The sequence below is a fragment of the Magnolia sinica genome, chromosome 3 (genome assembly GCF_029962835.1).
Source record: "Magnolia sinica isolate HGM2019 chromosome 3, MsV1, whole genome shotgun sequence".
NCBI lineage: Eukaryota > Viridiplantae > Streptophyta > Magnoliopsida > Magnoliales > Magnoliaceae > Magnolia > Magnolia sinica.
In genome coordinates, this window is record NC_080575.1 from 10272012 (window position 1) to 10288646 (window position 16635).

General features: G+C 39.0%; 1 protein-coding gene across 1 annotated transcript; it reads right to left on the reverse strand.

Annotated features, from left to right (window-relative positions):
• Nucleotides 1–252: 252 nt before the first annotated feature.
• LOC131239487 (uncharacterized) lies at nucleotides 253–1115 on the reverse strand. Its single transcript, XM_058237213.1, has one exon. The coding sequence runs from the start codon at nucleotides 1036–1038 to the stop codon at nucleotides 343–345; it is 696 nt and encodes a 231-aa protein (XP_058093196.1). The 5' UTR covers nucleotides 1039–1115; the 3' UTR covers nucleotides 253–342.
• Nucleotides 1116–16635: the final 15520 nt, after the last annotated feature.

Consider the following 16635-nt stretch of genomic DNA (forward strand, 5'->3'; position numbering starts at 1 on the left):
TCACAGCCTATCCACATGATGGCCCACCAGACAGACGGCTCCGATCAACTTATATATTTGCCACGTGTACCATGACGACGGAAACTGCGACGTGACATTTGATTAAATGTAAACAACTAAAAAAAAACCATTTCTTCCACCAAAACCAAAAGCTTAAGCCCTAAGCAACATCGTCATTCACGTATGTATGTATGTACGAAAATACATACATGTATGCAGCTACATACATACATACATACATGAAATAAGAAAAAAAAAATGGAATATATATTATATTAGATTTCGAGCAAGAGCTACCGTTGCAAGAGTTTGATATTTGATTTTCTTTTCTTGGTTTTCTCTTCATACATTCGGACTCCAAAGATTCCACAAACGAGAATTAAATAACCCCAACACGTCCGGCCATACCTTCCTCACCAAACCTTGCTGGCTTGCTTCAGGTAGTTGCGGAAAAATCACTCCAACATCCGATACGTCCGAAACGGCAGATGCTCCCGATATATCGGATTCTTGCTCTGAAACTCTCTCGACCTCCGAGACACCACTCGAAACGGTCGCGACCATCTTCGGCCCATCATCTGACGTGGCAGACTGGTGAAGTTTCACGACCCCGAGTTCCGATATATCGCGTTTGGCGGCCGTAGCGGAGTTTTTCTTGGATTTATCGGCTGAAACGCGACGGTCTCTTTTCTTGGGGGGTTTTGGGGAGGTGGGGAGGTGGGATTCTTCGAAGGCCTCGAGGGCTTGGTGGATTAGATTGCGGTTGGGGGAGGAGTCCCAGCGAGTCCAGAAGGTGGTGTAACAGTGGAAGCAGCTGCAATCGAAGGGATGTGATTTCTTGCAGGATTTGAAGGATGGTTGGTTGGTTTTGATGAGATAGGCTAGGACTTCAAGGTCTTCAGGTGGGAGGGTTGTAGAAACGAGGGAGCGGATTTCAGGTGGGAGGCGATTGAGAAGAGGAGAAGAAGAAGAAGAAGAAGCAGAAGAAGAAGGAGATGGGTGGATTTTGCCTTTGCTTTTTTGGTAGAGATTCTTCATTTTTTTTTTCGGCGCTTCTTTCTTCGTTTCTTTTTCTTGCTTTGTGCTCTGTTTTGCTTTTGAGAGAGAGAGAGAGAGGGAGGGGATTTTGAGAGAGAGAGAGAGAGAGGTTTTTTCTTGAAGAGCACGGCAGGGAACACGGATTGCTGTGGCGCGGGGTTTACTTTTCTTTCTAGGCGACCGAATGACTGGCTACTGGCTACTGTAGGTTGTAGCCGTGGAGAAAGGGCGGACCGTACTGCTGGACGGTTGGCGGGGTCATTTTGCAAGTATCTACGAGCCCGTGAAAGAAAAAAGATGTGGGGCCCACATTGAATGGGATGGTATCCAGTCTGTCTATCATTTGTGCCAACTCATTTTTGGAAGTGAGTACAAAAAGCCTACCGATCATGAACTCAAGTAGGCCACGGCACTGAAAATGTGTGGATGGAAACGCCTACCATTGAAGCCTTCTTGGGACCCACACGTTTTGGATCACGATCATTTTAAACCCTTCATCCTGGCCATCGTGGTAGGACTCACGTTAGGAACGGCTTGGATGGCATATAAACATCAAAGGGGCTAGGAATGTTTTAATGGTCGGCCCTATCCCACTGTTCCCTGTAGCCCACTTGATTTTGAATTGGAGTTGTTTTTGCATTGCATACGAACATGAGCTCGCGCAAAATGATGGACGGCCTAGATGTACGGGCCCCACAGAGCTTTTGATTTCCAGCGCGGTGGATCCACCATTGTGAGGCCCACCTTGATTTATGTTCCTTACATCCACGCCGTCCATTCGTTTTGAAAGCTAATTTTAGGTTCCATCTCCAGATGAAGCAGCTCAAAATCTTAGGTGGACCACACCACAGGAAACAGTGGTGATTGAATACCCACCATTAAAAACTTCTCGGGGCCTCCGGAATGTTTATTTTCCATCCAGCCTGTTGATCAGATCACACAGACCTGGATCAAGCGACCACACAAATATCAGCTTGATCCAAAAAAAAGTGGCCCACATTAAGTTTCTATTGGTCAATTGCCACTGTTTCCTGTGGTGTGGTCCACCTGATATTTGGATCTGCTTCATTTTTTGGGTTATGCCCTAAATCATCTGTAAAAACGGATGGACGGCGTGGATGGAAGGCACATACATCACCGTGGGCCATAGTCAAGGATCCATCCAGCGCCCTTTGATTTCACGGTCTCTATTCAAATTTTCAAACATCTGTTGTGAGCGTGGGAAGTTAAACGTCCGTCAAAGTAGAGACGTTTGAATTCTATGTAGACTTCCAGATGCAACTCGTTTTGCGGCTGTGTAGCTTAGTTGGAACATCCCATCCGTCTAAAACGTACGGACCATGCAACGAAGATCATCTCAACCAGAAATTGGGTCGGTTCAGTGAGTGGGATGGAATTGATTTTTTCTTTTTTTTTTTCCTTTTTTGGCCTGTTTGGGGGGTGGGTCAGAAGGGATTAGGTGAGATGGGAATCATCTGGTTAGGTGACAATTCCGGATTGTCTTAAGATCCATGGGATTGCTTATATCCGGACAAGTTCACAGGGTTTGTTTGGCATGCCCTGTATATCCCGGGATTTTACCTTCCAATCCATCCAACTAAGGGATAGGATCAATTTTAAGGTAATGATGGTGATGTTAGTGGATTGTCTTAAGATCCATGGGATTGCTCCTATCCCGGGACAAGTTCACCAGGCCCTAAATACACCAATCCCTAGATTGTCTCTTATTAATGCCATTGGATTGAGCCTACTCACTTTAGTGCTTGGATTATGTAAGGATGTACAGCTGAAATATATATATATTCAATCGGTATTTAGTTGGACATATAAAACAACTATCAATTTCAAAAATTGTGTTTGAAAACTATAATAAGAAGTAAGATAGGGCCCACCTTGATGTTAGTAAGTAATTCACCCCATCCATCCGTTTTGTGAGATCATTTTAGAACATGTTATCAAAAGTCAAACAAATCCATAACTCAAATAGGCTACACGAGAGGAAAGAGTGGGAAAGAATTTCCCATCGTTGAAATCTTCCCGAGTTCTACCTTGATGTTTATATGTCATCTTAATCGTTTATAAGTTCATTCCTGTCAGGATAAATTGACAACATAGAAAACTTTACCTTGGTACAAAATTTTGTAACTATATGAATGTTTCAATGGTGGTCACTTAATCTCCACTATTTTCTCTTGTGTGGCCCACTTGAGTTTTAAATCTACATCATTTTTTTTGTTACACACACTAAAATGATCTTGTAAAATATATGGATGGGGTGAATTCATCACAAATATTAAGGTGGGCCACACCTTCCTTCCCAACGTAAGAACTTCCTAGCTCATGCTTTTAGGAGGAAATCCCACCAATTCTGCAAATCTTGATTGAGTTGCGGAAAGCCGTCCTGTAGACACCCCTCCTAAAACAAGGACATGTCACTCTAAGCTTCAACTTGACTTCAATTAATTGTCTCCTGCTGACTTGAAAATCATTGAAAAACCAAACGGATCAAACTGTGAGCATACTCGGCACGTGCCGGAAACAACTAACGGACCCGATCGGCTAACACGAAATCCAGTAGCGATGCGGTCACGGCCAAGCATCTAAACTCCAAAACCCCTGAAACTCTCTGTATGACGCAACCAACATGCAAAAATGGATAAAACGAATACCCTCTACCCATGGATCACTCTCTATATCATTTAGTCCTTCCGAATAGCGTTGTGTTGAGGTGTGAGAGGTCGTATCTTCCAAATCAGGAAAAAGTTACAGTCGTCCTGATATATAAAATGGCCATGGTATTATTGGAGGAAAATCCTGACCGATTATGATGATTTATGATTCATTGGAAAGTGGTCAAATGATTTTCCTGACAAACTTAAGTTTCCTCCAATCCGAGTCATGATGAGGAAGATCCAGCACATTTATTAAAACCATGCATTGCTAATTGACCGAAATCGGAAAAACTTTGGCTGTGCTTTAAACTAGTCAAACGGGATCTGATTGAGACGATTTTAGTTACGATGAAAAGCTTATTAGATGACGTTTCCAATGATCATAATATTATTAAAGGCATACCATTGGTCAAATTATAAACAACCAATTTTATATATTGGACGGACGTATTTTCGGTACACCAAACGAGGTCCGATTAAATTGATTCTAGTATTGTTAGAAAGTTTATCTGATCATCTTTCCAACGAGACTAAGATTACCAAAAATGAATGAAAAACGAACAAGATATAAACGTTTAAATATTTTCTACAAAAACACAGAAACCAAACTCAACTTCATACACACACACACACACACACACACACACACACATATATATATATATAATTAATACCTACATGTTGTCAGGAGGGAAGAAAATAATAATGTATAAAAACTACCTCAACACACACAATTCATGGTGGGCGCCCACAATTCAGTGCGGGTGTTCACAACACAACTCGAGGCACGGGGGCGTTAATAACAGAGGCCGATGCCTATATAAGGCACTCGGGCCACACAAGAGGGAGGGAGGCTAAATCAAAAGGGAGAGAGAAGCTAAGGTAGAGAGTTTAAAAAGACAGAGAGAAATAGAGAGTAAGAGAGAAAATAGAGAGTATAAAGAAAGAGAAAAATACAGAGAGGGTCTGAGGATTAGAGTTTGCCTGGAGGTGCTACCTAAAGTACCTTAAAGATTTTCATCGTGCCGACATGCTGCCTAACACAGGAGACAAAAAAGGCCATCAAAGGAGTCAAAAAAGATAAGAATTTGTCTATTTCTATTTAATTTGCATTCCACTCCACACGTTTCAATTGCATTAATTACTTTTACATTTTATTCTTTATTATTCTCTATCTTCCATTTTTTCACTTTATTTGCCTGTCCAGGATCTTAAATCCTGTGAAGTAAGGCTAGTTAGCATTTTACCTTATTTACTGCTTTTACTTTATTTAGCCTTACATCGCAGAGCCAAGTGGCCCTGGGTAGGCAAATAAAGTAAAATCTTAACCCTTTGATGATCATAATATCATCAAAGGCAGACCATTGGTCAAATTGCAAACAACCGATTTCTTATATTAGACGGATATATTTTCAGTACACCAAACGAGGTCCGATCGAAGTGATTTTAGTCTTGTTAGAAAGTTTATTTGATCATCTTTCCAACAAGACTAAGATTACCGAAAATGGATGAAAAACGAACAAAATACAAACGTTTAAATATTTTGCACAAAAAGACGAAAACTAAATACAACTACGTACACATGTATTCTACATGTAATAATATATAAAAACTACCTCTACGCACATAATTCATGGTGGGTGCCCACAATTCAGTGCGGGTACCCACAACATAACTCGAGGCATGGGGGGCGTCCGCAACAGGGGTCGATACCTATATAAGGCACCTGGGCCACATGGGAGGGAGGGAGGCTAAATTAAAAGGGAGAGAGAAGCTAAGGTAGAGAGTTTAAGAAGACAGAGAAATAGAGAGTAAGAGAGAAAATAAAGAATATAAAGAAAGAGAAAAATATAGAGAGGGTCTGAGGATTGAAGTTTGCCTGTAGGTGCTACCCAAAGTACCTTAAAGATTTTCATCATACCGACATGTTGTCCAACACAAGAGACAAAAAAGGCCATCAAAGGAGTCAAAAAAGTTAAGAATTTGTCCATTTCTATTTAATTTGTATTTCACTCCACATATTTAAATTGCATTAATTACTTTCACATTTTATTATGCATTATTCTCCATCTTCTATTTTTCACTTTATTTGCCTGCCCAAGATCTAAAATCTTGTGAAGTAAAGCTGGTTAGCATTTTACCTTATTAACTGCTTTTACTTTATTTGCCTACCCAGGGCCACTTGGCTCTGTAATGTAAGGCTAGATAACTTTTTTCTTATCTCTGCCTACTCAATCCACCTGGGTTATTTGAAGCATGGCCAAGTATGAAATGCCGAAATTCCATTAAATCTCCAAAAATTATAAATCTTGGAAGTAGAGACCGCATGTTGTGCGGGCAGAAAAAATGTGCTTAAACCCTTCCTTTTCCGTCACCGAGGCCCTTACTCAGAATCTACAGCCGCAGATTAACCGCGGGAGTCACTTGAACTCCAAAGCAATTCTACGATTTTTAACCGGTCGTAGATTTTATGCTTCATTTAGTTAGTGACGAATTCAAATCAAATGCGTTTTTAAACCTGAGTCAATAATACACATCACCCACAGTAGAAAAAATCAATACGAAAGCCAACAAAGCAAAGGCACCGCTATGCTCATGCGCGCATGTGGGGGGAGGCGTTCACACCTCCCAACTCCTAGAGCAGAATTCAATCTTAGAAACCTGTAATGAACCAAACAAGGATTCTTTTTCAAAGTAAGGTATTTAAGGGCATGTTTGGATTCACGTTTGGGAGCGGATAGTATCGTATTAATAACCTTGATGGGACATGTCCTTTGTTTGGTTTCGAACGGCCGGGCGACACATTCCAAGCAAGCGAATATGCCCGAGAACCAGTTTTTGTCATCGATTGGATTGTACCTGCTGACGGCTATTCAGCGTCTGGTCCCATCTCGGCGCTATATCATATTGAAGAGGGAAAGAAGTCGAAAATTCACCATTTCAAACTGTTAGTTGGGAGAACGGGTGATGTTATGCTCCTTCATCTCCGTAGATCATCTCCCTTACCCTACATGTCGGAGATGAAGTCAAATTATTCTCTTTCTTAGACAAACTTCATCTTACAACATGTACAATACTATGCTGCCACCTTCCTCTTTACAAACCAAGTGTCCGTGCTTCTCAGTCCAACTCCGCAGTGCACTTTGGTTCAGGTATGATCCTCCCTCCTCTGGAAATCGGGCATGGATTCATCCAACGACCTTTACCGTGATCGGATTCTACCTCTATATGATCAGACGTAGACACCCTATTTTCCATCTCTATGCGTATACGGACGTTGGTGGGGCAATCTTCCCCTGACAAATCCAATATCAGTTTTGATAAAAGATTCCGCTGCACACTGGAAGTCTGGAAATGATGGGTGTATGACACCCATCTGTTCGCGGAAGGCCATATACAGGTGGTGTCTGTACCGAGGAATCGTTCTATCAGGTGGATATGCCCTGTATTACAGAAAACCCTTCTCTGAGATTTAAAAATCAATCCTTAATGACATTTCTTGTCTTCGAACCTTTCATTTTTTGAGAGTAAACATTATCTCATAACAAACCTGGTGGTTATTGAGGTTTTTTTCTCAATCAAAAAATTCGCTCCGTTGTTCTGAAATATCTGATTGAGGAACCCGGTGGTTATTGAGGTATTTTTCTGTTTCATTCTGAAAACAGCAAGTAGAAATTTTGTTCTTTTCATAGAAAGCAACTGAATGCATGAACAAGTGCTTTCTCTATTACATTTATTTCTCCCTACATTTGCTACTTCTGCTGTTGTACATGTTTGATGTATCAATCTTGGTTAAAGGTTTACAAAACTCTTCCCGTAAATCTGTTGTGAAATCTGCTGTTACATCTTCTGTTTCTGATGTTTCAGGATTATTAAAACATTCATCTATAAAATGTTTTCTGAATAACATATTGATTAACCAACTATTTAATTATGTACTCTGTTTACATATTGTACATACTCAACATCTGCACTATCTGACCTTTACATGTTTCATGTTTCATTCTGAGGTTGAGGGGTTTGAAAACTTTCTGCTGTGAAAAGAATCTATTCTGATATCTTCATTGACTGATTGAAGAACTAAGTGATTCATGTATTCTTTCTAACTTTATGTACATGAATCACTTGATGTAAACAGTTTTCATGCCTCAATACTGTTCAGCAAAAAGTAAAAAATAATCAGAGGATTATAAAATAACTAATAAGCCTGAAACATGTGGTTTAACAGTTATTATGAATTCTATGTATATATTCTTTTTCAGCTGTTATCTGCTGTTAAAAGAATCTATTCTAATATCTTCATTGACTGATTGAAGAACCAAGTGATTCATGTACTCTTTCACACTTTGTGTACATCTTCTTCATATGATGTTAACAGTTTTCATGTTTCAATACGCATCAACATAAAGTAAAAAATTGAAAAACGATATAATAAAAAAAATCACTGATAAGCCTGAAACATATTTAACATTTATTATGCCTTTTGTTTACATTTGTTATTTCTGTTGTTTACATGCTTCACATATCAATCTGAGTTCGAATGAGAAAAAAATTCTGATGTATGATGTGTTCTGAATACTGGTGTACATCTTATAATTTTCCACTTATCTGATGTTAAAATATTTTATTGTAATATAATCATTAAATGTTTGAAGAACCAAGTGGATCATGTATTCTTTATAACTTTATGTACATCTTGTTAAATTGATGTATACTATTTTTATGTATCAATCTGTTCAGGGGTGAGTTAAAAAATTATCTCAATAACAAAATAACTGATGTAAGAAACAAGTGTTTAATCTGTTATTTGTAACTTCCTGTACATCTTCTAATTTTGCTGTTATCAGATGGGATGTATCAATCTGTTCAGTGACGATCATACATATCCTAGTGAGAACCAGCATGTTTTAATCAGTTATTATGCAATCTTTTTTTTTTAAAGGTCCTACAAGAAAAAGACAACAAAAAATTACTTCGATTCAATAAACAAATGTATTATCAGTTATTTTAAATTGTACAAGTTTGATGTAGTATGTATACATGTTTATATACCATTCAAATTTACATTTTCTTCTAATTGTCAATCAAATCATTTTTTCAATTCCCTTAAAATTGTCATGGCTTCCAAAAGTGCGAAATATTTCGATGATAGATCATCTGGTAGTGGTTGGCATGAGAGTAAAATAGCCGCTGTCATAACCACCATTGCAGCCGCAGTAACTGTAATGGGAGCGGCTGAATATTATCATTGTTACTGTATAAAGACTAAACCCAATAATAGCCAGATTGAAAGGGATAAGTTTATAAGCCGAATTATATGTAAGAGCGATACTGAGTGTCTTGCACAACTGAGGATGGGTAAGGACAATTTTTTTGAATTGTGTTCGCTATTGAGGGATCGAAAATTACTTTCCGATAGCAGGAGATGTAGCATGGAGAAGCAAGTTGTAATGTTTCTTCATACTGTTGGACATAACATGCGTAATCGTGTGATTGGTCATTGTTATATACGATCTGGTGAGACATTGAGCAAACACTTTAGTAGAGTGCTGGATGCCATAATCGGTGTATATCCTGAGTACATGAGGTTTCCTGGTTTACACATACCCAAGGAAATTTTCGACAATCCTTTATGGAGTTCATATTTTCAGGTAAACTGGAAGATATGTTAGAGAAATTTCTAAATTATAAGTTGATAGTTAATGGATGAACTGATTATACGTCACCCTTCTGATTGTAGGACTGCATAGGAGCCCTATATGGTACCCATATCCCGGCTTATTTGCCAAAAGAAAAAAGCTCCACTTTTAGAAATAAGAAAGGATTTCTGTCACAGAATATTTTGACCGCATGTACTTTTGATATGAAATTTGTATATGTGCTTGCTGGTTAGGATGGATCCACATTCGATGCTCATGTGCTACAAAATGCACTCACCCATCCCTGACTATTTCCTTATTCCACATGGTAATTGCGTATAAGGGATGATTATTCTTTCTGTAGGTAATTATGTGTGATAAATATCTAAAACATATCTTGCAATTGTGTAGGAAAATATTATGTTGTTGACGCTGGAAATGCACATGCGCCTGGCTTTATGGCACCCTATTGAAGTGTGCGATATCACTTGAACGAGTTTCGTACTGGAAGAAAGCCTGCCAATAAAAAGGAACTTTTCAATTATCGGCACGCACAGTTGCGAAATGTTATAGAGTATTTATTTAGCATTTTAAAAAATCGCTTCCTTATTTTACGTACTCCTCTTCAGTTTAAGTTTATAACACAAGTGAAAATTGTTATAGCTTACTTTGTCCTTCATAATTTTATTTATGTTAGTGGTGATGATGGACTGACTGAGGTAGTTAAGGACAGTGGGGATAGTACAGAAGATGTTGCGCTATCCCTTATAGATGTAACCTCAGTAGATGAAGGACAAGCGTTAGCTCGGATGACGGATCGCGCACGTGATGAGTGGACAAGGAAGAGAGATGAGATTGCTGAGAGAATGTGGAATGACAGTCCTCCATGCACAAGACAACATACTTATATTTCCTAATTTATGTAATGATCCGCTTAGTCGAAAGCGGAAATATTTTCACATATTTTCACCAAGCTTGGGATATTATCTTTAATATTCGTGTTGAATGTCATTATATCTGTCTATGAGTCATTACTATACTACATTACTTGATTGTAGCTGTTATATCTCTATTTACATTTTCTGCTTATAGGTTCTTTGAATTTTCTAAGGAGCACTGTCAAGGACCTGAGAAAGAAAGATATGGAGTCATCACCTTCAAAGAAGAGTGTTGCTTAAAACCAGTGCCCGAGTTCACCAACTGAATTAATTGGAACTTCTAAGAAAAAGCATACGCCCTCCTGCAAAGGGTCATCCCCAAAATGTGTATCCCAGCCAGGGCGTAGTGTAGGCGATCCACGTAAAGTTAGTAGACTTCAATGGACAAACAACATAGATAACGCATTGGTTAATGGGTTGGTGGAACAGGTGAACCTATGACTTAAAAGTGACGTCGGGTTTAAACCCGAGGCGTACAAGGCCACGATTAAAGTAATATACGATACTTGTGGCATTTTGTTAGAGAACCGTCATATTTCTAATCGCTAACGGACCCTAAAGAGGCTGTACTGGGTAATAAAGGACATGCCCAACGCCTCGGGTTTTGGATGGGATGAACAGAATAAGAGGTTCTTGCTATAGAGGATGTATGGGATAGATACATCGCGATATGATCTTCAAATATAAATGCTTTTAAAGTTTGTACTGTTTGATTTTACAAAATTGATGAAAACATTCTATCTTTGTCTGTACAGACACACCCCTACGCCGAACGGGTGCAAGGTAAACATATTGAAAGATGGGACAACCTCGTGTTCATGTTTGGCAATGACGGTGCCCACGGTGAATTTACTAGTACGGCATATTCTTCTCCGATATCAAGAAAAAGGCGCAGCCGTGACGAGTTCAACTCGAAGGATGAGTCGGATGAGGGGGCTTCCCAGATAGTAAATTTGTCATCCTCTGACAAGGAAGACCGGAGGCCCCCTCCCCGAGTTCGAGGTGGTGATGGATACTTATTAAATCGGGCAAAGCGTGCTAACAAAAGCCTAATGGAAGCCACTTCAGTTTCTCGTCATAGCCGCACAGAGGGGAGTGAGATAAGCCGTGGGCGGAGGAGGCCGAGTGAACATATTGGCGAGAAGATCGGGGAAGTGGCTAACGCTGTTAACAACCTTACCATTACATTGGGTCAGGGAAAAACCATGACGCGCGTTCAGCGGTTGCTGGGTATCCTGGAAGAGTTGGATGGTCTTTCACATGAAGACCAACTCTGTGCTGTAAGGTTCTTGCAGTCTGATGTAGTCAGTGCTGGGTATTTTATAAAGATGGGTTATGAATGCAAGAAGGAATGAATAGAAAAAGTGATCCTTCCTCGTTGTGGCGCGGATTGAGAATGTGGCACGTGGTTCATATCACTTGACTTTTTTCTTATTTAGATCAATAGTTTTTTTGGATGGTTTGTTGTATTAACTTTTTTTTCCCGAATTTATCATGGCTCGGTTTGGATTTGTTAACTTTTATCTGCTTTAGATGATACATATGCTGATGGAGCAGCACTACTAATGTTGTACTGGATGAACTGTTCTATTTTAATTGTTTGCGAAGCTATTACCGTCGTACTGTTGATACTACTTGTAGGTTGAAACTGTTGATACTACTTGCAGGTTGAAACTGTCGACTTTACAGTATTTCTGTACTAATCTCTCCATCTTTTTTTTATAGTGGAGATACATTTCAGTCTGTTTCTTATGTCATTAGATTCAAACAATGATCGGGACAGTAATTGCTATTATGTCTTACTGATTTTATGTCATTAACCTGATATGTCAATATGATACTTTTTTATTCATCTCTGTTGTACATTGGTTTTGCTAGTTACTGTTCTGAAAGTTGTATTGATATATTTTTTTCATGAGTAACTGACGTGGATTAAGATGCTCCTCCCTTACGGTTATCTCGGATTGTTACTGATAATGTCTCTACTTTTGAGAAACCCTTTTATTTAATCTATCGAAATTTCCTAATACTGTAACTGGTATTATGAAAGTTCATAATCCGGCTGAGGTTTATTAGTCTGATTGCTAGTGTAATTATACATATCTGTCTCATTTAAGGTCCTAACGTAACCAGTACAGAGAGCATGTTGTAAACAGAAATCAGCTGGGATAAAGGTTAGCTGATTATGATAATGATAAGGGCCTAAACCTGAGTGACTTCAAACATTGTTTGTTACTCTACATCTTCTGAATTTTTAAAGGTAATGTTCAGTCTGATTTGTTGAGTTTGCAAGAACTCGGTTACAGTTTTCTTTAACCCCACTCCCCCAAGCTACCCAAACCTTCATATACTCAAGATGAATTTGGTGGGTTGTTGCATTGCTTAACGCATTTCTAAACTTTAACTATCTCAGAAGGATATATGGCAAATTTGCTTTGATATTCTCTTTACCTCCCTCATATATTTTCTGAAATATACAACGCTCTGCTAAGAGAGATTCAATGTAAGACTGATACAGTTTATGGTTTTCGTGTAAATCACCTGGTTTAATTAGTTTTTTTGTAAAGAAAATCAAAGTAATACTGGTAATAATTCTGCTTTTGAGAAGCTTTTAATGTTAATTCTCAATATGAATATATCATTATGGACTGATACACTTTTCACTTGCATTAAACTTGACAGATTATTTTTTTAGTCCAGGGCATTGAGATCAGTGAAAGGTCTGAAGCTCGCCTGTGTTTGCAAATTTATCCAGGTGGTAACGAGATTTAATAATATTGTCAATGTTTGAATGAGTTGTGTGGAACGTTGTTGACCTCATTTCATTTTATTTGTAAAGCTGGCTGTGGGGATCAATTTGTAACATAATACTGCATCCACGAAATTTGGTGTCAACATCTTCGAAAGTCTGGTAATATGAAGATTACATAGTACAAGTAGAGGCAAAAGGAAGATGAAATTTTTTTTTCCCAGTTTTATTTTTTTATTTTTTTTTTGTCAATTCAGATATCCTACCGATAAAGGCATTTATTAATTCTTACAGCAGCATGACGTAAAAATATTATGTGGTGTTTGTGGAGAGGAATCCTGGGATCTATGCAACATGGGATGCATGCAATGCTCAAGTTAATGGATTTAGTGGATGCAGACACAAGTCGTTCAAGACTTTTGAAGATGCTACAAAAGCTTGGAATGAGTATCAGTTTGTAGGATACTATTTATTTCATATTCTCTGAAATTTTGTTAGTCAAAACGGTGAAGATTATATCATATCTTTCTCTTGGGTGGGTGAATTATTTACTGTTTTCTATATCATTTAGGCTTCTTTCACCGATCGAACCGCGCGACATACAACCGGAAGTGGGGCTGTTCGTGCATCTCATCATCCCTCAACAATGGACAGTGGTAACTATTTATCCGCTCACACAGATCAGATCCTAATCGACACCGGGAATGTCCGTGAAGATGGCTTGGTTGAGAGGGTGCCTGTTGATGAAGTTGGAGACGAATCTTGCATGGCTCTGCTTCTTCGTATGCTGCTTGGATTGTTGCTTTTTTATGCCGGTATTAGGTTGTTTTGTCGGTTTTAGTATATGTATGGCTGACGAGAATGAAATAGCAACGTTTTGTTTTTTTTTTTTTTATGTTTTTTAGGAGTTTTTTTTTTTTGGAAAAACATGATGGTTGGGTCTGTTTGTTTTATCGTGCACTGTTTTTTCAGATACATTCAAAAGGAATACACCAATCACACATTGACATGTTGATGTTTTGAACTATTTGGCAGAATTTATTTATTTTTTTGAAATTTCCAAATAGTGAAATATATTCACTGATAATTGATCTTCACTGTGGAATAACGATGAATGATCAGGATAATTTACTTTTTCTGAAATTGTGTCATTGGAAAGGACATCCATGCCGTTAAAGACGTCAATCGAACAGGGTGATAACGGATGAACGGTCATGATCCTTCCAAATGGTTGGTAACCCATGTGGGGCCCACGGTCTTCTTAGTATTGGAAAATGTTTCCCCAGCATCCAGGCACATATTGAAGAACCAAGTTGTTGACATATACCGTGTGATAAATTATTCACACACGTGCAACATTTTTTATGACATCCATACCGTTTAAAATGTGAATCCAAGTGGGGACACTGGTAGAACGGTCATCATTCATGTACCAGATCGTGCTGGACCGTACGGATAAATCTTAACAACAAGACTGGGCCCCGTTTGAGATAGAATGTCTGAGCATATACTAATACGATTCATAGTACAAAGACTACCAATATCTATATGTATATACAGTGTGTGGCTCATTTACGTCATTTCCAAACATTGATCTGACATGAAATCATATACATGCTTAGAACAATATGTCCTATCCAAACATTGGTTATTGGCACGTTTCTGATAGATGTATTCTGAATATCGCCCAATGTATATGTGAATAGTACTGGAATACAATACAATACAACCAAAATGTGAATCCAAACACGCCGAAATGTTACATTCCACTTTCTACCATCTAATTCCATTGCCAAACACTCCTTATTAGTTAGGCTGGATGCATATATTAAATCCAACCACATATATCCGTTGATTTCAATGATGTAGCCCTTCTGATGAATGGACCATCCTTTTTTTCGCTTTAGCGGCTCTTTATGATGTGACCTATCTTTTGGACGGCCAGGATGTTATACAAGGTATGTTGCAGAAAAGAAAGCGGTTATATATGAGTTCAGGTTACTCCGGTGGGAGATACTGTAGAAAAAAAGTGTCAAAGTGGCTCGCAGTCCTCTCACGTGTGAAAAAGGGGGCACGTGTTTGACATCTGAGCCGCTCATCAGCCTCGCACGGTATGCAAATGGAAACCATGTCTGAAAATACAGATTGATCTGACCATTGTCATGGCCAGTCGTGTACGTAAGATGTGTACCGTTTCTTAATTTTTCTCGACTGTTCTTTTTGTTCCTGTCCCTTCTGACGATCACATCAGTCTGATTTTTTGTGACTTACCTTCTGTACAGCTGGGATCCGCTGATTAGATGCTTCGGCATCACATACATGTCTCCTTTTCACGTGGGAGGTGTACCCGAGCAGATGCACCTGTTTGTAACTTATTCCCGTGCAAACATGGGCCCACCTAAGATCATGTGAACCGTTGATTGGGTAGCAAGCGCGGATTGTTAGTGACCCTCGTTAGCTGATAAAAATTCCTGTCCGCAAAATGGATGGTGAGACCATTTTATCCTGACCGTGCATTTTGCATGGCTTTAGTTAGAGCTTTTAGATAATCCGACGATGGTGATTTCAGGGTCATGAGCAATCTGCGCCGGACCCCATCCATCCAACGGTCATCAATTATCATGGAAAGCATTTGGACTGAATCACTACTCTTGTTCTGCATTACTTGGTGGGCTTTTTCTAAGAATTTATTATACTCTGGCTGGTAATGATGCTTGGCATCAAATTCATATTGAGCAATCCGAGCAGAACGGTACTCGTTTGTTGAAATAGGGCCGTTGGATGGTTTTATTTTAAACCGTCAAATAACTGTCACCAATCCAATAGTTTGAACAATTTGAATTGAATTTCCTGTTATCCACAAGCGCATTTGTAAGTAATTTCAAGTGCCTGCGTATCATCCGTTACAATCATCGAGAGTATCAATGTTTTTCTTACTTTTCTATTATTTTGTCTTTTTCAGGCGTGGGGCAACCGGATGACTGGCTACCGTCCGGAAGGAGGGGCGGTCCGTACCGTAGAATGGTGGGTTTGGTCATAGGTCAAACCGTCAGAGGCATTCGACAATGCTGCACTCTCGAGGTTTCGGACGCGGCTTCGTGGATCCCCGGATCCACCAAGGTGAGTAGATCCCTGACTGTGGGGCCTTTTTTAATTTACTTGAATTATATCCACGCCGTTCATCCGTTTTGAAAGATAATTTTAGGGCATAATCCCAAATAGAAAGCAGATCCAAATATCATTTGGACCACACCACATAAAAAGTGATGAATGACCATTAAAACTTCTTGTGTGCTACAAAAATTCTGGATCATGCTGATATTTATGTAATCCCTTCATCAAGTATTTTTTACCTTATCAACAGGTTGGATGGAAAATAAACCTTCCGGTGACCTCCAATAAAATTTTAATGGTAGGTATTCAATCATCTATGTTTCATATGGTGTGATCCACCTAAATTTGAATCTTATTCATTTTAATAATGCTCTAAAATAATCTGAAAAAACGGATGAACGGCGTGGATGTAAGGAAAATAGATCAAAGTGGGCCCAACAGTCAGAGATCCACCCACTTTGGTGGATCCGGGGATCCACCGAAGC